Below are 20,082 nucleotides of genomic sequence, written 5' to 3'. Positions count from 1 at the left end.
CATCTTACAACCTGCTGTTATGTGCTGGATTGTCTCAGGGGCATCTTTGCATAGCCTGCACCTGGGGTCCTGCCTGGTGTGGTAGACCCCAGCCTCTATCGATCTTGTGCTTAGGGCCTGTTCTTGTGCTGCTTAGTGTCTCTGTGCTGTCTATCAGTCCAGCTTTTTCCAGCCACTGGTAGGACTTTTCGATATCAGCCAATTCTTCTATCTGTTGGTGGAACATACAATTCAGGGGTTTGTCCTGCCATGATGGTTCTTGCTCCTCTTCCTCTGCATGGAGCTTCTGTTGTCTGAGATATTCACTAAGTATTCCATCGCTCGGGGCCATCTTCCTGATGTACTCATGGATCTTTGCTGTTTCATCTCGGATGGTGGCTCTGATGCTCACCAGTCCTTGGCCTCCTTCCTTCCTCTTAGTGTACAGTCTCAGGATGCTAGATTTGGGGTGAAGTCCTCCATGCATTGTGAAGAGCTTCCTTGTCTTGACATCAGTGGCTTTTATGTCCTCTTTTGGCCAGCTTATTATGCCAGTGGGGTATCTGATGACCGGAAGGGCGTAGGTGTTAATGGCTTGGACCTTGTTCTTCCCATTTAGCTGACTTCTTAGGACTTGCCTTACACTCTGTAGGTATTTGGCTGTGGCTGCTTTCCTTGCGGCTTCTTCCTGGTTCCCATTTGCCTGTGGGATTCCAAGGTGCTTGTAGCTTCCCTCAACATCCGCTAAGCTGCCTTCTGGAAGTTCAACTCCTTCAGTCCTGACAACCTTCCCTCTCTTCGTTATCAATCGACCACAATTGTCCAGTCCGAATGACATTCCAATGTCATTGCTGTATAACCTGGTGGTGTGGATCAGTGAGTCGATGTCTTGCTCACTCCTGGCATACAGCTTGAAATCATCCATGTACAGGAGGTGGCTGATGGTAGCTCCATTATGTAGTCGGTATCCAAAGCCAGTCTTAGTGATGATCTAGCTGAGGGGGATCAGGCCTATGCAGAACAGCAGCAGAGACAGAGCATCTCCCTGTTAGATGCCGCACTTGATAGAGACTTGTGCAATCGGCTTGAGGTTGGCCACTAGGGTTGTTTTCCACAGTCCCATTGAGTTCCTTATGAAGGTTCTTAGAGTTCTATTGATGTTGTGTATATATAACTGTTTCCGGGTAAGTGAATCACTTCCTATTGCAAGCATGTCGTGCTGTGTGTGCTGTATAGTTCGTCTACAGATTAGCAAAAGAAGCTATAGTCTAACACACCTAAAAAAACAACTAAACCCTCTAAACAATTCATTAACTGCTACATTCCAGTACTAGTCAAGTACTTTTCTATTCTGACCGGTATTTATTGCTATTCCCAGACTTAGCGCTCGTTAGCCTACCAGTTACCTTAGCTAGCTAGTAACATGGCTTCTCCCTCTCTCTCTCTCCTGCTTGGTGTGCCACATGTTCAGTTATTCCTCTGCTTCCTTTAGTGATAATGATACTTGTAATAAGTGCAAGGTTCTGCTAGCTTTGGAGGCGAGGATCGGTGATTTGGAAGCGCGGCTCCGCACCTTTGAACAAAAGCCAACGAGCCTAGCTCTGTTAGCAGGTGTGGAGCCACCAAGCTCAGGCTCAGGGTCTATTAGCTGTCCAAGGGCAGCTCCGGAGCATCCCGGAGAATTAGCCTGGGTGACATTTCTAATAAATTTACCCCGCTCAGCGTCATGCCCGCTGAGAAACCGACTCTGATAATTGGCGATTCCATAGTCAGAAACGTGAAGCTAGAGACACCAGCGACCATCGTCAAATGTATTCCTGGGGCCAGAGCGGGCGACATCGAGTCAAATCTGAAGCTGCTGGCTAAGGCTAATCGGAAATATGGAAGAAATGTTATTCACGTCGGCAGCAATGACACCCGATTACGCCAATTAGAGGTCACTAAAATTAATGTTGAGTCGGTGTGTGACTTTGCCAAATGAATGTCTGACTCCGTAATTTTCTCTGGACCCCCCCCCCCAATCTGACCAGTGATGACATGTTTAGCCACATCGTTGTTCCGTTGCTGGTTGTCTAGGTGGTGTCCAGGAAACGATGTGGGCCTTCAGAGATAATTGGGCCACTTTCTGGGGAAAATGGCCTCAATTCCACTCCCTATCAAATTGTAGCCTCACTGCGTGAAACTCTTGATACTGTGGCCCTTCTGAAAAAGAAGTTGGTGAATCAGAGAAGACTAGCCCCATGGTATAATTTACATATTCGTACCTTAAAGCAGGCATCACGAAGGCTGGAAAGGAAGTGGCGTTCCACAAATTTAGATGAATTTTTTCTAGCCTGGAAAAACAGTCTACTAACATATAAAAAAGCTCTCCGTAAAGCCAGAACTGCATACTATTCATGACTAATAGAGGAAAATAAGAACAATCCCAGGTTTCTTTTCAGCACTGTAGCCAGGCTGACAAAAAGTCACAGCTCTGTTGAGCCCAGTGTTCCCTTAGCTCTCAGCAGTGATGAATTTATGAGTTTCTTTACAAACCATACCATGACCAAATCAGACCACGTACACAGGAATGAAATATTTGAAGATTTTCAATCAGGATTTAGAGCACATCATAGTACAGAAACAGCACTGTTAAAAGTCACCAACGATCTTCTCTTAGCCTCAGATAATGGACTTGTTTCTATACTTGTCCTTCTAGACCTTAGTGCTGCATTCGACACTATAGACCACAACATCTTATTACAGAGATTGGAGCATGTGACTGGTATCAGAGGAACAGCATTAAAATGGTTCCAATCCTATTTATCGGACAGATTCCAGTTTGTTCATGTCCATGATGAACCTTTCACACGCACAAAAGTTAGTTATGGAGTTCCACAAGGCTCTGTGCTAGGACCGATTCTGTTCAACTTGTACATGCTTCCTTTAGGCAATGTTATTAGGAAGCACTCTATTAATTACCACTGCTATGCAGATGACACTCAGCTGTATCTATCTATGAAACCTGTTAACACAAACCAGTTAACCAGACTTCAAGCGTGTCTAACTGATATAAAGGCCTGGATGACCAGTAACTTTCTACTTTTAAATTCAGAGAAAACAGGTTATTGTATTTTGCTCTAAAAACCTCAGAAATAACTTTTCTAAAATTATAGCTACTTTAGATGGCATAGCCCTGGCCTCCAGCATTATTGTGAAAAACCTTGGAGTTATTTTTGACCAGGACATGTCCTTTAACACATACATAAAACAAATTCTTCTTCTTTCACCTGCAGAACATTGCCAAAATTAGGAACATCCCTTCTCAAAATGATGCAGAAAAACTAGTCCATGCATTTGGTACCTCAAGGCTGGATTACTATAACTCATTACTATCTGGATGTCCCAGTATCTCCATAAAAAGCCTCCAGTTAATCCAGAATGCTGCAACCAGAGTCCTGACAGGAACTAACAAGAGAGAACAAAATTTCTCCTATATTGGCTTCTCTTCATTGGCTCCCTGTAAATTGCAGAAAAGAATTTAAAATCCTTCTTCTCACATACAAATCCAAATCCCTTCATGATCAAGCTCCTTCATACCCTGAAGACCTCATAGTACCATATTATCCCAATAGACCACTTCGCTCTCAGAGTGCAGGTCTACTTGTGGTTCCCAGAGTTTCCAAAAGCAGAATGGGAGGCAGAGCCTTTTGCTATCAAGCTACTCTCCTGTGGAACCAGCTCCCAGTCTGGATTCAGGAGGCAGACACTCTCTGTACTTTTAAGGCCATACTTAAAACCTTCCTCTTTGACAAAGCATATAGTTAGGGCTGGCTTCAGGTAACCCTGAACTGATTATGTTATGCTGTTATAGGCCTAGAATGCCCGAGGACCATCGGTGCACTGAGCTCCCCTACCCTCACCCTCCCCTCCCTTCCCTTTCCCTCTCCTCCTCTCCTCCCCTCTCACATGTATATTCCACCATTGAATGTCACTAACCTTGTGCTCTCTCGCTCCCCTAGTTTGTGCTCTCTCCCTCTCTCTCTGTCCTCTCTCTCTTTCTGTACCTTCTGCAGGTGTCCCTGGTCCTGGAGATGTATATTGCTGATGTGGAGTTACTGGCACCACCAATGCAGTATCTATTTGTTGTTTATTATTGCTGTTCTTTTTTCTCTCCTCTATCCACTCACCCCCACCGGTTGAGGCAGATGGCTGCCCAAACTGAGCCCGGTTCTGCTGGAGGTTTTTTCTTCCGTTAAAGGGAGTTTTTCCTCTCCACTGTCGCCAAGTGCTTGCTCATAAGGGATTTGTTGGTGTTTTTGTTGTGCCTTGAGATGATTTGTATTGTGATATGGCGCAATACAAATAAAATTGAATTGAATTGAATATATATATAGATACGAGTGACTACACACATGGAATATATGATTTTAGCAAACAGTATGGATAGGCACAAATGAACACACATTAACAATGTGTGGTTGCTATAAGTTCAGTTAACAATGTACTAAGAACCTAATATTAACTGTAACTAACATGTCTGCTAGCAGAGACAGAATTCTGTGTTGACAACAATAACAATCAGTCCTACAACAAAGTTTCTTTATTTCCCTCCTTTGTGCTGAGCCCTGATAAAGATGACAAATGTGGCTCCACAGCCCTCAGGTTGCTGTGCTCTCATTACAGTCTCATTTCCATGACTCTTTCATGGAAGCAGAAGGAAAGGGGAAGTGCTGAGGGCAAACAGAGCATCAGTGCTCTGTACTTCTGTTCTTCTGTATTCCTTGGTGCAGTCTGCTAAACAGTACCTAAATGCCAGTGCTCCCAACTAAGATTCACATCTGGGGTGGCACAAAAAGCTCTCAGCTCCTTTTAGTGCCACAAGGTCAAAGCAAGGGCAAAGGTAGTTACAGACAACAAGGGGCAGACTGGAAATATGGAGTGATTGAACAAGAAATAAAAAAAGGTTTTAAATCTTATTGAGGAACAGACTTCTTAGGATGAGAGGTCGCCCTTGGATTGTAGTGAAGACAAATTGGGCATAATTGAGTGTGGGTGATTTCTGCAGGAAATCATGTTGTTGTCTTATAGGAGTACAATACCACAGAAATCGAACACCTGGTATATGAAGCCAGACGCAGATGATGTGTGTTTAATTAGTACAATAAAAATACAATTTAGTGAAGCAGATTTTATCATTGCATCTCTGTGATTCAGTTGTAATTCTACGGTTTTTCACTTTGTAATACATATCTTTAAGTTTGACACAGCAGTTCTTGATCTGTGATGTATGTCAAAAGAAAAATCAAACTGCAGATAGTTATAATTGGAAAAGAAGCTGTGACACACAGGAGCTCCTGTATCTGATGTCTCCCACATAAACAGGCACAATACTGTGTAACAGCCATCCAGTCTGATGTGTGTAGCTGTGTGTGCATTAAACTGTTCTCTTAGCATCCTGGTGTCATTTGATTTATTGAAGTCAAAGACAGTGGGCATGCATAATGTAACCACGATCTGATGCTGCACATTTCTAATCAGAGGCTGCAGTTTCATCAACATATGTGTCCTGCTGCCTTCAGATGCTGCAGGGATTTAATGATCTAAGGGAGCAGCTCATTAAGAATCACTGTTGTACTAGATGGAGAATGTTTAAACAAAATTGTTTATTTATTTTATATCATTATAAGTATTAAGTATTATTGGACATTTGCTCCTAATATTTTGTTTGTGTTTGTGCTCCATTGTTTTAATAAATCTTCCATCTCATTGTGTCTCTCCGGTCATCTGTGCACCATACACTGTAATTTCCAGGTCAGAGTGCTGCTTGCACTGGTCAATTGCGTTGGAAAGGAACATGGGCCCTAAAAGCCTGGCCCTTTAAAAAAATGTCACTGGACAAATTATCCTCATTTTAATATAGCTAAATGTTAAATCTCTACAGACAATAACAGCACAAAAACATGCAGATCTGGTGACACACAGTCTGACTCACCTCCTGGTGTCATCATCTACTCCTCTTGTCCTATATGTGCGGACCCAGTGCTCCAGCTGTTGCATGGAGTTGCTCCTGGACAGACCCTTCTCTGGCTCCTGGACTGGAGCAGGGGACTTTTCTGGCCCCATGGTTAGGCTGCCATCTGCCTCTGCAGTACTGCAGTCCCCGGTCTGCTCCCCAGACCCCGAGCCATTAACCTGTGCAGGCTTTTGGACTTTGAGGCTGGCCTGGCCCTGGCGAGATGCAGAGACTGCCGCTGCGATGGCAGCAGCCTGAGCTGGCTGCAGCTTGATGCTACTGATTTTAGTCAGAGATCTCTCTGCACTCAAGTCTCTCTGGAAACCATATTTATCCCCATCACGAACTGTAGCATACTTCTCGGCATCTCTTAAAGTGGCATATTTATCCCCTTCTCGTAGCGTACTGTATTTCTTCACTTCCTTGTAAGTGCCATATTTGTCTACAACTTGTATTGTACCATATTTATTCTCCATCTCCCTCAGTGTACTGTACCTGTCTGTCTCCTTTAATGACAGCTGTCGCTTCACTTCCTTTTGAGGAACATATTTCTGTCCATCTTTTTGAAGCATGTGCCGGTCTCCAACTTTCTGCAGTGCATATTTTTCTCCATCCTTCGTGAGCAAATACTTCTCTCCATCTTTAGATGGAGCATATTTCTCCTCTGTCTGTGTCACCATGTACTTTTCATCCACTTTCTGAACAGCATACTGTTCCAGGTCCCTGTGAATGGCGTACACTTCTCCATCTTTCTGCAGTGAATATTTCTCTCCGTCTTTTCGCAACAGGTACTTCTCTCCATCCTTATGGAGGAGATATCTTTCTCCATCCTTCTGAAGCATGTAGCTCACCCCATCTTTCTTCAGAGAGTACCTTTCCCCTTCTCTCTGTAGTGTGTAGTACTCTCGCTCCCTCTGGCTGTTGTTTTTCTCTACATCTTTTTGTCGTTTGTCATCAGCCCGAGATAGGGAGTGTTGTCGTACAGGTTCGCGGTTGCGTTCGTTGTTCTGGATCTCAGGCCTGGTTAGGACTCTGTGGTTTAATAAGTTGTTCAACTCCTGAGGCATCCGCTGGTCCACCTTCAACTTGTCCAATCTAGCAAGAAAGAAAGAGTTAGAATCCAGGTGAAAAAGGAGGTGAGGAACTGAACCTTTCTTGCAAGCTCTTTTTTATACATTACACAACACTTTGTGGCACTTTCCACATCTCATGCCAAGATGGTCTGAAAATGTGTGCCATTATCCCCATTTCCAAACTGCTCTATGACAGTGACCTTCCATTCACACTTCTTGTCCTGTTTTCTGCAGTCACAGCTGTGACAAGGATTGTTAAAAACAGCACAAATGCCCTGCACCCATCAACGATAGTAGAACTTCCTAACTATCACCACTGCTTAGAAACACCATCATCATCACAATTTTAACCAGACCCAGCATGCACCTTCTACTTGTGCATTGTACATTGTGTTTGATTTAGGTCACAGGAGTCTCTCTGTAGGTATGCACCTGCACTGATTGATTTATAGTTACAGTAAGTGTTATATTTCATCTGCTGAAAGGCACCACTGCAGCACAAGAAATAATGTATCATATGTGATCAGGCAGTGTCCTTATCATGTCTTCAATTATATTATCCTTATTCAGTGTGTGAAATATGACTCATGATTCCTGTCTCCATATGTGACTGCATGTCTCAAATAGATGTCACTTGAAGGAGGGCTGTACGTCCTTGCAGGCTACTGCTTCTTATTCCACAGACACATAGTTAATTCAGTCTGACATAATATGTCACAAGATGCATGCTATTGTTTGTGTGTGACTGGGTGATGATGCTCTTTATTGATGCTCTTTATAACAAATTAACTGTGAACATGGTATGGTATGTCAATTACAGTCACCCATAACAATAAGCTCAGCTTTGCCATGTCTTTTTGTTTATCTCAGATCTTAAAAATCAGGGAGGGTTTCTTAGCTAGCCACTTTGGGGGCATTTAGGAATACTACAGAGGCATGACATACTTCATGATTACTGCCCCCAAGATATTATTTCACTCCAATTTGGAAAGTATGGCAACATGGCTGCATCACATCATGTCTATCTGTGTGTGTATCCCGGTACTGAGAACCAACCTTCTGACTGGTTCCATGTGAACGAGGGCAGCATCCGTCATAACTTTCATCCAGGACTCCATTTCTTTGGCTGTGTCAGTGCAGAAATAATAAGTCCGCATGTTGGGGTGAGTGGCCTGCCAGTGCGGGTGGAGGGGTATTGAGGGAGGGAGAGGAGGAGAAAACAGAGCAGTGTGAGGGGCAGCTTTAGATGGGGGGCAATGAGATAGCAGCCCCCCATACCACAACCCTTTGAGGTGTTGTTTACTTTATCATGCAGAACAGACCAGGGCTAGTATTCTCCTTACTTCGAGTCTTTATACTGAGAAAGGTTATCACACAGACAGGTTTCCATTTTTTCATTTCAATCTCAAATGCAGTTGAACAAAAAGTAAACAAGTGTATTTTCCTAAATGTTAACTCTGCCTTCATAAATAATAAAATAACATAATCATCATCAATAATTAAGAAGTGATCGAGAACTCAAAGAAGTAACCTCTAAGACAGACACTTGTATTTTACCTTAAAGGCATATTTTCTGCTGATGTGGTCATCCACCGATAACATGGAGATGTGAAAGCTAGGCAGCAGGATACTTCCCAGGATGGCGTCCTCTTTCTCATCTGCAGTAAAGGATTGAGACGTCAGGAGTCTAATATGACTTTGCATTTTAGAGGTGGGCATTTGGATTCAAAGTCACATCGACCTACTCTAAAGTAAGAAGTGTCTGCTTCTGGCTCACGTTCAGAAGAATTCAATAAGGATTCATCTGTTTCAAATGGGGCCTTGGAGTGGTTACACATAACACAATATTCATCTTTGGCTTGTTTTAAGTTTGGCCGTGAAATTGTTCCTGCCTGTGCAATATTATACAGAACTCAGACTGGACAAAGTTGTTGGTACCCTTCTATTAAAGAAAGAAACACCCACAATAGTCACTGAAATAACTTGAAACTGATAAAAATAATAATAAATAAAAATGTACTGAAAATTAACTAATGAAACTCAGACATTGCTTTTGACTTGAGGTTCAACAGAACCATTAAAAAAAAAAAACTAATTAAACTGGCCTGGACAAAAATGATGGTACCCCTAGAAAAGATAATAATTTAACAATAATAATTTAAAAATAAATTAAAATAAAATAATACCAAAGTGAAGTGATAAAATAAATGAATTTGACCATAGGGACATGTTAAATTAAAGTGTGTCCTGTAATTAGCATCACACGTGTCTTTACATGTGTAATCAGTCAGTCAGAAAAGTCGTCACTGTGCCGTTTGGTATCATGGTGTGTACCACACTGAACAGGGACCACAGAAAGCTAAGGACAGAGTTGTCTCAGGAGATTAGGTAAAGGTAAAGGCTATAAGGCCATCTCCGAGCAGCTTGATGTTCCTGTGACTACAGTCCCACATATTATTCAGAAGGACTGTAGCCAACCTCCCTGGACGTGGCCGCAAGAGGAAAATTCATGACAAATTGAAGAGACGGATAATACGAATGGTAACCAAAGAGCCCAGAACAACTTCCAAAGGGATTAGAGGTGAACTCCAAGGTCAAGGTGCATCAGTATCAGATCGCACCATCCATCACTGTTTGAGCCAAAGTGGACTTAATGGAAGACGACCAAGGAGGACTCCACTGTTGAAGGCAAATTATAAAAAAGCAAGACTGGAATTTGCCAAAATGAATATCGAAGAGCCACAAAGCTTCTGCGAGAATGTCCTTTGTACAGATGAGACACAACTGGAGCTTTTTGGCAAATCACATCAGCTTTATGTTCACAGACGCAAAAATTAAGCATACAAAGAAAAGAACACTGTACCTACTGTGAAACATGGAGGAAGTTCGGTTATGTTCTGGGACTGCTTTGCTGCATCTGGCACAGGGTGTCTTGAATCTGTGCAGGGTACAATAAAATCTCAAGACTATCAAGGCATTCTGAGGCAAAATGTGCTGCCCAGTGTCAGAAAGCTTGGTCTGAGTCACAGCTCATGGGTCCTCCAGCAAGATAATGACCCAAAACACACAGCTAAAAACACCCAAGAATGGCTAAGAACAAAACACTGGACTAATCTGAGTGGCCTTCTATGAACCCTGATCTAAACCCTTTTGAACATCTGTGGAAAAAGCTGAAACATGCAGTCTGGAGAATGCACTCTTCAACCTGAGACAGCTGGAGCACTTTGCTCATGAGGAGTGGGCCAAAATACCTGACGACAGGTGCAGTAGTATCACTGAGAGTTACTGAAATTGCTTGATTGCAGTGATTGCCTCAAAAGTTGTACAACAAAATATTAAGTTAAGGGCACCATCATTTTTGTCCAGGCCAGTTTCATTAGTTTGTTTTTTATGCTTCTGTTGAACCACAATTCAAAAGCAATGTCTGATTTTCATTAATATATTTTTATTTATTATTACTTTTGTCAGTTTCAAGTTATTTCAGTGACCATTCTATTTCTTTATTGGAAGGTATAGTGACCTTAATCATTTTAAGACCCCAAAGCTGGTACATAGGCTGGAACAGTTAGAGCACATTTTGAAGAAGAAGAATCTAATTCCAAATTAGAGGACCTTCTTGTCCTAAAGATTTGGAACACATTGTTAAGCCTTGCCTGCGAGTAGAAGAACATCGAGATCTGCCTTTATCTGGCTGATGGGGTTAAATGACTAACAGATGACAATGAGAGAAAATGTAGTGAGGCTTATCAGAACATAGCAGACTGAAACGGTGACAGAGAATGAGCTCATTGGACATCCCCACGAGCTCTGTCTGTTTATTGTGTGAACTGTGATCTTGTGTTTCTCCCCGTGTGTGGTACACAGTGTGGACCACAAACACACACAAGCCTCAGGATGGGTTTTCCTACAGACTGCAGTACAGAGAACACTGTTTCGTTTTTTTTTTTTCATTCACATTTTCACACATTTTCTTAACACTTCAAAAGCCAAACAGCTGCAAAAGGCAAAAGATGTGAGAGGCAGCCGTGAATGCATGACAGCCAACTCTAACTGGGTAAATATTCATTGATGAATGAAAAAAAAAAACACTGTAACAACAAGTTGAGCTCAAGTTGGGATGGTAATGACTGCATCATTCTGTCACCTCTGTGCTCTCTACATCATGATGCTCTTTTGACACAAGCTACAAATTACAGACAGTGTGGTGCAGGCAGAAACATATCCACTGCACCAACTACAGAGACGGCAGCCAGTCGGTGTTTGCATTAGCTGAGAATGCATGATGAACTTTAGAGCTCCTCTGGCCCTATCCCTGCTGCTGAATTACGGAGATGCAGAGTAAGACACACAAAAGGAGCAAGAAAGAGATGGGTGAGTAAGCTGGAATGAAGAGAGATGCTTTAGGTGCTGTATGGACTGCAGTGTGAGTGGGTGTTTAGGAATGCTTGCTTAGAACAATTGATATTTCAAGGTTTCGGGGTTTAACAATTTGACTGTTGTTTGACGAGGTTGCGGATCTTCACTGTAAACTCAGATAAATTCTTAACCATAATCCTTCTTGTTATGATTCATGTTCTGGACTTCCTGTTTTAAGACTTTTGTTTTGGTTCTGTTCCCCGTTACGCCTGTCCTTAGTTTCAGATAGTTTTATATTTATTAGCTTGATTGGTTTCACCTGTGCCTGTTTTGTGTCTTGGATTCTCAGCCCTTACCTCTCCACCTCTGTGTGTGTATATGTGTCTTACATGTGCAGCTTAGCCAGACCTGATTCAGGTTACTCATCAGAGTAAGGGCTCTATATATCTGTTCTTTGCTTCACCTAGTTGCTGGATTACTGTTCTCTGTTTTTGTCCCTGTTGTGCTACTTCGTGCTGACATTCCCTTTTGCAGATTTCATTTCATCCTCTTCCTGCATTCTGGAGTCACTATGTATTTCTGTTGTCCTGCTTTATCCTGATCTGTACATGGTGTAACTGTCCTGTTCCTGCACTCAGATTTATGGTATGTGGCTTTCTTCCCTGAATCTTCCAAGAGGCCTAATCTGTGCCAAGAGAACCAAGTTTGTTTCGAAGAGGCCTAACCTATCACCCCAGAGCCAAGCCGGACCCCAATAAGTCACATCAGAGTCTCCCTCATTCAGGAAATCCCCACCAAGATCTCACTCTATTCCTGATATCTTAGCCTGATCCCCAGCCTAGTTCTCTGGTCTCTGTTTCCCGGTGCCACATCTCCTGTCTTCCCAAGTCTCATCGTCTTCTTCTGTTCCCAGAGTCTCCTGGTTCCATTCCTGTTCTCCCTGACAACCTCTCAAGCTAGGAAGACAGCTAATTCTTTTATGCTACCTTGAAATAAACAGTTTTTTTAGTCACAATATGTGCAACTACACATTCTAAATGACCTAGCACTACATACGTTCTAAGTAGAAAAGCCACATACATTTCACATATTTTCTTTAGCCCCCAAAATAATTAGCTTAGTCTTCATTTTAAATGAGTTACCTTTTAATTTTATTTACATTTTTACATAATTTTATTTTTCCTTGAATAGGATTCCTTCAAAATATGAGTACTTTTATTTAATTAACAGACCCTAAGTCTATTTATAATGTTGTAACCTTAATAACCTGCTTTAGTTGTCCACATTACTGTATCACCTCACAGTACTGTATATAAACAGGATGAATTTATCTGGAGGACCCTTGCAGTAGGACAGAAGCGTATTGTCCTTGATCATACATAAATGCTATAGTTCTAAACTCTGCAAACACCTCCCATCCTGAGTGACAGAAGGTACTTAGAATAAAATGGTAGCGCAAGCAGGAATACAATGAAAAATAAGAGGTTATTATTGGAAAGCTGAGCACGTCATTGTCCTTCCTGAGGACGCCTCCTCTCTCTCGTCTCTGGCTGGCTAAGCCAATAAACATCCAATTCTCCCCTGGGTTTGTCATGAAAGCGGCTGCTGATTGCGCTCTGGGAACGGCTAATTTGTCAATTTATGGAGATGAAAAAATCTCTCTCAAAGGGCTTAGGAGATATGGACGAGGAACAAATGAGCTTCTGTGAATGTTAAGTTCTAAATTAGTGCTGCAGTGTGGGCATTGAAGCTGTGGGTGAAAGCAAGGACACCTACTTAAAAGTGAACTGGACACCTGACCTCTTTAACCTTGGTATTACCCTGTTAAGACAGCTTTTCATTTAGTCTACTTTTAAGAGAAAAAAAACATAAAAAACATTTCTCCACACTGTGACAATGTCACACAGAGATGGTATCTCAGATGAGGGACGAAGGGGGGAACACAAAGAGAATTGGTATCTTCCGGCTTCTGATCGACTGAACACACCTGATTCAGGTAATTAGCAGTGTGTAGGGCAGGAAAACAAGCAGGCAATTGGCCCTGGCGGAATATGGCTTGGGCACTCCTGCTTTACATCATAATTTGGGTCAAAATAAACTACTGTTTTGAAATGGATGTAATTTCCATAGTACACAAATTTTTCTGCTCTTTATACATCACCAATGATGTTTTTTTCTCCTGTCATAAGTATTACAACTGCTAAATGTCCCAATACAACACAGATGGATGATATGTTTTTTTGGTAGGTGTGGTTTGCCCTTTATGAAGCATAGTTGAATGGATCTACTAAATGTATGCTGCACAGATCCTTCTAAATGTTTGTTGTTAATACACTGTAAAACCAATGTTGTGTCATAAGAGCTTCTTTAACCAGCTATCTTCTTCTTCTTCTTCTTTTCCTTTCGGCTGCTCCCTTCAGGGGTCGCCATAGCGAATCATCCGCCCTCCATTCAACCCTATCCTCCGTATCCTCCTCACCCACACCAACTATCCTCATGTCCTCCTTCACTACATCTCTTTAACCTATCTTAAACATGTAAAATACATGTAAAATAAATCTTCTACACTTGCAGTGCAAACTTTTTCTTTTGATATACATGTCTCCTTCACATCTTGTATCACGGTTAAATAAAGGCCTACAAAACCTTTTCAAAATCTTCAAAATAAAAAAATAACTCCTGAACAACTGACCTTCAAAATTACAACATCCTGTCATCTTTTGGCTATGTTAGGTAACTGCAGTTTCAACATTGTTGGTTTCCCAATAAAGACTTACCATTCTGAAAGTGATGACTGCAGTAAAAGGATGGGGTGGGAAAGAGAAGCAGGACAGATACCAACCTGACACATAGGAGCAGTGAATCCCTAATATTCAAATATTCTGTTTGCCCAATCTTCTACTTAGATTTTTCCTTTCATTTGTCACACGTCTGTGAGAACTGATGAGGACATGGGGTGGCCTTCAAACATGAGTTTGAATGTGTCTTCCTAAAAACATAGACTCTTTAGCTGCTGAAAATAGGTTTTCATTTTACAACTAAACAATTTTACTTAATTACTGTGCATCCTAAATTTGGATTTGTCTGTGTGTGTGTGTATGTGTTTGTGTACATGTGTGTACCGCGGTAGTAGAAGAGGCACATGTCTGATAGAACAAACCATCTCTTCTTCCACAGCTTCATGCCTGTGCTGTCCTGCAGGGGTGTAAGATCACAGACAATCAGCCAGTCGGTCAAATGTAGTAGTTACACAGAATAATACAGCCTGTTTCTCTCCCACACAGACACACAAACAGACACGCACACAGACAGACACAGACACACACTTTTCTCCCTAGTTTGATCTCCCCTGACTTCATCCCTCCTGACACCCGCACTGTCTCCCCCTCTGGCTGCTTCTATTAACCAGCTTCTATCTCCTCCTCTGAGACAAATTGCTCTGTTTTATCTCTTCATAATGCAGTGACAAATTTCCCTCTGTGGCACTTTGGGCAAAGGCCTGTGCTTTATTTTCTACACTGCTGATGTGGCCCTCCCAACCCTCCTGACGCCATAATGACTGCAGTCATGATAACATGTTTTTCAAGACCATTCACCTATTCCACTTGGGTTTTTAGGGCTTTGTGATGTGTCGTTTTCAGCCACAGATCCTGAGGTTAGGAGCAATGGTTAAACAATGATGACATTTCTTCTGTCAGTGAACACTTATCCTGACAGGTCTATGGGGAAGAGAAGGGAGAGTCTGGCTGGTGTTAAGTGAATCGATTCTTGGCTTGATGTGAATACATTGAGTGGCAGAGCAGGGGTCTGGGCTGATATGGAGGTTGCTGACAGTTGCACTAACTGTGTGTGGAAAGTTGAGTTGAACAGTGTTTATTCTATAGGGTAGTATGTAGTGGTCAGAGGTCCACAGACCAATTGAAATACTGACCCACAGTAGATCTCAGTGGGGTGAAGAGAATTGCTGAACCTGTAGCATGTGGGTGGGAAGATAATGAGAGAACAACCCTGAGTCTCAAACTAGGTGAGCTAAAGTCCATAAAGCCCTGCAGCATGAATAGCATCAAGACTGGGATTCAGTGTTTCTGATGCAACAATATTGAAAACAGAAGATAAATTGCCTTCCTCCTGTACCTGCTTGTAAAGCCAGTTGCTCTTGACCACTGGGGCATTAAGGTTCCTCTTGATGGAGTTGGACCTCTTGCCAAAGTTGTGAACTTTTTTGGAAGACCTAGAAAGCTGTCAAATAAAAAAATATTTTTTGTAAATGCTATATGCTATGATATTTGACTCTATAGAAGAAACATTTACAGATATAGATATGCACATTTTCAGCTTGTCACACAAAATAATGTATACAATTTTCATGCACAACCAAAAAAAAACAAAACAGAACAAAACAAAAAAAACCCATGTTAGGGTTTTCATCCTACATTTCCTGCAGAGTGAACCCAGCAGGGAGAGCTATAAAAAGCAACAACAGAGGCAGATGCATTCAGCTCATTAAACAAAGCATATTCCACATCCCCATACATCATGGCTCACTTACTGAAAAATGAAGCACTGCAGCACAAAAAAAATCTCTTTTATGTCAGTCAACAGGAAAAAAATACAAGGAGTCATTTGAAGTCTATGTTTGATACAAATATGCTAAAATTATTATAGAAGCATTTACAATATGTTATCCTGTTATCAAGCATGTGTTACAGTAGTTTCCTAAAGTTTTTTGTGATCCTCCTCGCTTGCTCTGTGAATGTCTTCTCATATTCCACAGTGCAGTTTTATCATTAATTATGTTTTTATACACCTGAAATGAACAGCATGATTGAAATGTGCTGCAGATAATTGTGGTGCAATTTATTATCCACACTCCAGGGTTTCCATTTTACCATTTTATTTGGGAATATGTGTTTACTTCAGCAAAGGTTTGTTTAGTGGCAAAATTGTCCTGCATGTTAAAAAGATGCAAAACAAAATTATTTACACTGCAGATACCAGCAACTTCATGATTGTTTTTGACCCTTTTTTCACAAAGGCACAGGCCTGGACCTGTAAAGCTCAGTTATAAATAATGTCTCATAAATACATGAAGATATGCAATGTTATGCTTTCTTTTGGCCAGTGTAAGCAGAAATAAGTCATCACTTATTCATGAAAGCATGGAACCACTTATTTGATCTACCCATGCATATTTATTTCCTGTGTGTTGTGTGCTTTATTAAGCATTTATGAATGGACACTCTGGTCAGTATAACACTGCATCTGCACAGTGACCTGTGCAGATGCTAAGACAGCTGAGTTCGCCTGTACTCTGAATTGCCCAGCATGAAATGAGAGGTTATGACACGACATGGACACCTTCCAGTCATTGAGAGCAGGGTGTCAGTGATGACTCAGCATGCTACCACTATAAATGGCCTGAGGTTGACCTCCAGCACAACTTTATGGGAACAACAAATCAACTCTTTCAGGCATGGTAGCAGCTGCACTCATTGCTTAACGTTGTTGTGCATCACTTCTATTCATTCCTTTCATTCTGTCCATCAATTGGCAACACAGTACGCTAAACAATGACTGTAAAACAAATCACTTGAAAACTTAAACCTGAGTAACTGCTTCGTTTATAGAAGACAACTTGCAAATTACTTAGGGGCATAATTTGTTATTTTAGGAACATCTCTGTGGCAGAGCAGATTATATCTAAAGCTCCAGCTTGATGCCAGTTAGCTTAGCTTAAAGACTGGAAACAAGGGGAAGGAGCTAACTTGGCACTGTCAATATTTTACAAAAGCCAACTATCACCACTTGTAAAACTCTCTAATTAAGATGGTGTATTTCATTTGTTTAATTAGGACTGCATTAGAAGTCCTCAGTTTATTGCACCTTTTGTTGCAATTTGTTTGGATGAAGACTGACCCGTGTGGATGAGGTGGAGGTGGAGGTGGTAGTGGCAGTAGTGACAGTGGTGGCAGGGCTGCCGGGAAAGGTGCTGTAGTCAGAGCCACCCGTGTAGTTCGAAGCCTCACTCATGGTGCTCGTAGGACGTTCCTTCTTGTCACTACTGCTGCCCTGCTCTGACGAAGCCTTAGGACCTGGCCTGCCACAGGGCGACAGACATGGACAAAGAAAGAGGGAGTCAGACAGATGTTTATATAATGTTATATAATTTTACTTTTGTATCGAATAAGGTAAAAACTAATATTCCACCTCATATTCAAGATAGATACAAGGAAATACATTATGATGCATGATGTATAGTCATGTAGAAGATTTAAACCTTTAAAAACTGCACATATTGTGTAGTTTAGAAAACATTTGATAAGAAAAGAGGGAAAGAGAACTGGGAATGTCTGACCAAAGTGTCTGATAGAAACTACAGGGATAAGTCTTTTTTATCACCATAAATCAGGAGGAACAACTCTGTTTGGACCAGCTCTTCCCTCTTGCACAGATACTAGAGGGATCACTGAATTTTACTCCCCCACCCCAGGCTATGTGACTATGCAAACAAGGAAAGAACTTATGATGTGCTTGAAGCAGGTCTCAAGCATGTTCTCTTTGGTTTTCAGCTAGGCCAAGGTTGTGCTTTTGCATTGATTTGTGATTTTCATGTACAGAACCTTAACAGGCATTTGATGAATGCAGAATGTCCAGATTGGTGCCCCAGAACCGGATCTCTGCTTGTTGCAGATGAGGTCATTCTGCCTGGAATTGCCTGGATGGAAGTTGAAATACACCAGCCCAAAGGAATTACACTGAAGGAGTAAATACTGAATGTCAGTGAAAAGGGCAAAGGTAGTGGGTACAAATGTGGTCTCGAATGCATGAGTTCATTCACTTAGAAGAATTTGTGTGGGCAAATGGATGCTTTTGTGGATATGTGTGATTTGCTACTAAATTGATAGAGGAATTGGTTATCTTTGTAGCAGAATCTTTCTCCACAAGAATCTAGCCAGCCAATCAACCTACTCCTGAAATCTCATCAAGCAGACCCAATCTTCACTCTTTAATAACACACTGCCTCTCTTAGGGTCATTAAAGAGGGATGAGAGCCACTGCAGGAGTAGAGTGGATTGAATTAGCATGAGCAACAGAGATGAGAGAAAGAGATAAAGAAAGTGAGAATGCGAGACAGGTGGAAGAGAACTGGTCACATGCATCACAGTTATTATTCTCTGTCACCTCTGATATATGCCTCTATATCACTTTGGCCTAATAAATTAAACCTCAAAGTTTTTTGTCTCTAGGCAAATGGAAGGGCAATACCTAATATGAGGAAAAGAAGGTTCACAGTCCAAAGTCTGATTCGTACTGCCACACAGTGACAGCTTTATCCCTGGTCCCAAGGGCAGCAGAATATAAGCAAAGAACAAAAATAGTTCTCATTTGGACATTTTTAGAACAAAGTGTCCTCCAGCATCTTGGGTTGTATGCAAGTGGAAGCTCAATTTGTGTTCAGTGAGATCCATATTAGAAGGTAAGAGATAAGATTAGATACATTATTAGAAATTCAGGTAGTCTTGTCGTGAAAGTACTAAGTAGTAAAAGTAGTCAGGAACAGTCCACTTCATGCTGGTTATTCATCTGCCATTGGTAAGGTGTTGTATGAGAAAGGCATTTGGACCAGAAGGTGTCCAAGGGTAAGTCCTCCAGGCATGTGCAGATCAGTTGGCAGAGGTTTCTACTAATATCTTCAAACTCGCCCTGAACCCAATTGTTGTTCCAGCTTATCTCAAAGCTATAATCTTTCCTGTGCCCATTCCCAAGCAAAATTGTGTTTTGCAAAATTACTACCACCAAATTGCAATTACGTCAGTGATACCCAAATGCTTCGAGACATTAATTCTGGTCCAGATCAAACACTGAATATAAGTTGCATTTTGTGTTGCTCTCAACATCACACTGGAGCACCTAGACTATCCTAACACATATGCCAGGTTACTCTTTATTCTCTTAGTTAGGTTTATCGTTTTTTGTGGTTGACCTCAGAAAGGAAGCTTGACAGGAAGAGCTTAGTTTAAAAAGTGCTTATTAAAAACACCAAGGTAGTGGCTGAGGTACAGGGTTCGGGTCCAGCAGGAAAGGTAAGGTACGGGTACTGGATTTGAATATTTGCCGCTATTATTAAGCTCAAGAGAGAAACAGTCCTTTGGTGCTTATGCTGTTAGGCAGAGGAGTTTCAAGGGGCATCAAGATGGCAATGTTTTCTGAAACTTGTGATAGGAAGAATACACCACTGGTAATCTGAGGAATTCAGGTAAATAATAGGTATCTTTTGTGCAGATTAGATTCCTCTTCAGGAGGAAGATCCTTCTCCTCTTCTGTTGAACAAGCACTCAATGAAACATAAAGTCCCAATAATCCAAAAATACAGAACAAAAGGTATAGTCCAAATTAGATTAGATGTCCGTAGAATACTGAGATGCTCTTATCATTAGCCTGGCAACACTATGAATTTCAAAATTCACAGTAAGCACCAGTACATAGCTCAGGTCCAGATCCATAAACAGGGTCAGAAGCCGGTCCAGGTCGAGTAACAATCTACAGGCAAGAATCAGGTTCACAGGCAGAATTAGGTTCAACAGGCAGAATCAGAGTCCATAGGCAATGAGCAGCAGGCAGGAATCATACAGACTGGGTGGAGAGTGATCACTGTGATAACAAACCACAATTTGGCAA

The 20,082-nt window shown here is 41.6% G+C and overlaps 1 protein-coding gene across 8 annotated transcripts in view; it reads right to left on the bottom strand.

Annotated features, from left to right (window-relative positions):
• LOC113141999 (pleckstrin homology domain-containing family A member 5-like) overlaps positions 1–20,082 on the bottom strand; it is a 190,326-nt gene that overhangs the window by 27,007 nt on the left and 143,237 nt on the right. For all 8 annotated transcript variants that reach the window (XM_026326710.1, XM_026326714.1, XM_026326711.1 and 5 more), the window contains 6 exons: positions 17,320–17,500; positions 15,538–15,642; positions 14,526–14,598; positions 8,605–8,705; positions 8,104–8,219; positions 5,954–7,069 (listed from right to left, as the gene is read on the bottom strand). In XM_026326710.1, coding sequence (XP_026182495.1) covers positions 5,954–7,069; positions 8,104–8,219; positions 8,605–8,705; positions 14,526–14,598; positions 15,538–15,642; positions 17,320–17,500 — 1,692 coding nt within the window. The remainder of the gene's footprint in view (positions 1–5,953; positions 7,070–8,103; positions 8,220–8,604; positions 8,706–14,525; positions 14,599–15,537; positions 15,643–17,319; positions 17,501–20,082) is intronic.

The sequence above is a fragment of the Mastacembelus armatus genome, chromosome 23 (assembly GCF_900324485.2).
Source record: "Mastacembelus armatus chromosome 23, fMasArm1.2, whole genome shotgun sequence".
NCBI lineage: Eukaryota > Metazoa > Chordata > Actinopteri > Synbranchiformes > Mastacembelidae > Mastacembelus > Mastacembelus armatus.
Note: the sequence above shows the minus strand (reverse complement) of the source record. Positions and strands in the feature narration are given on the sequence as shown.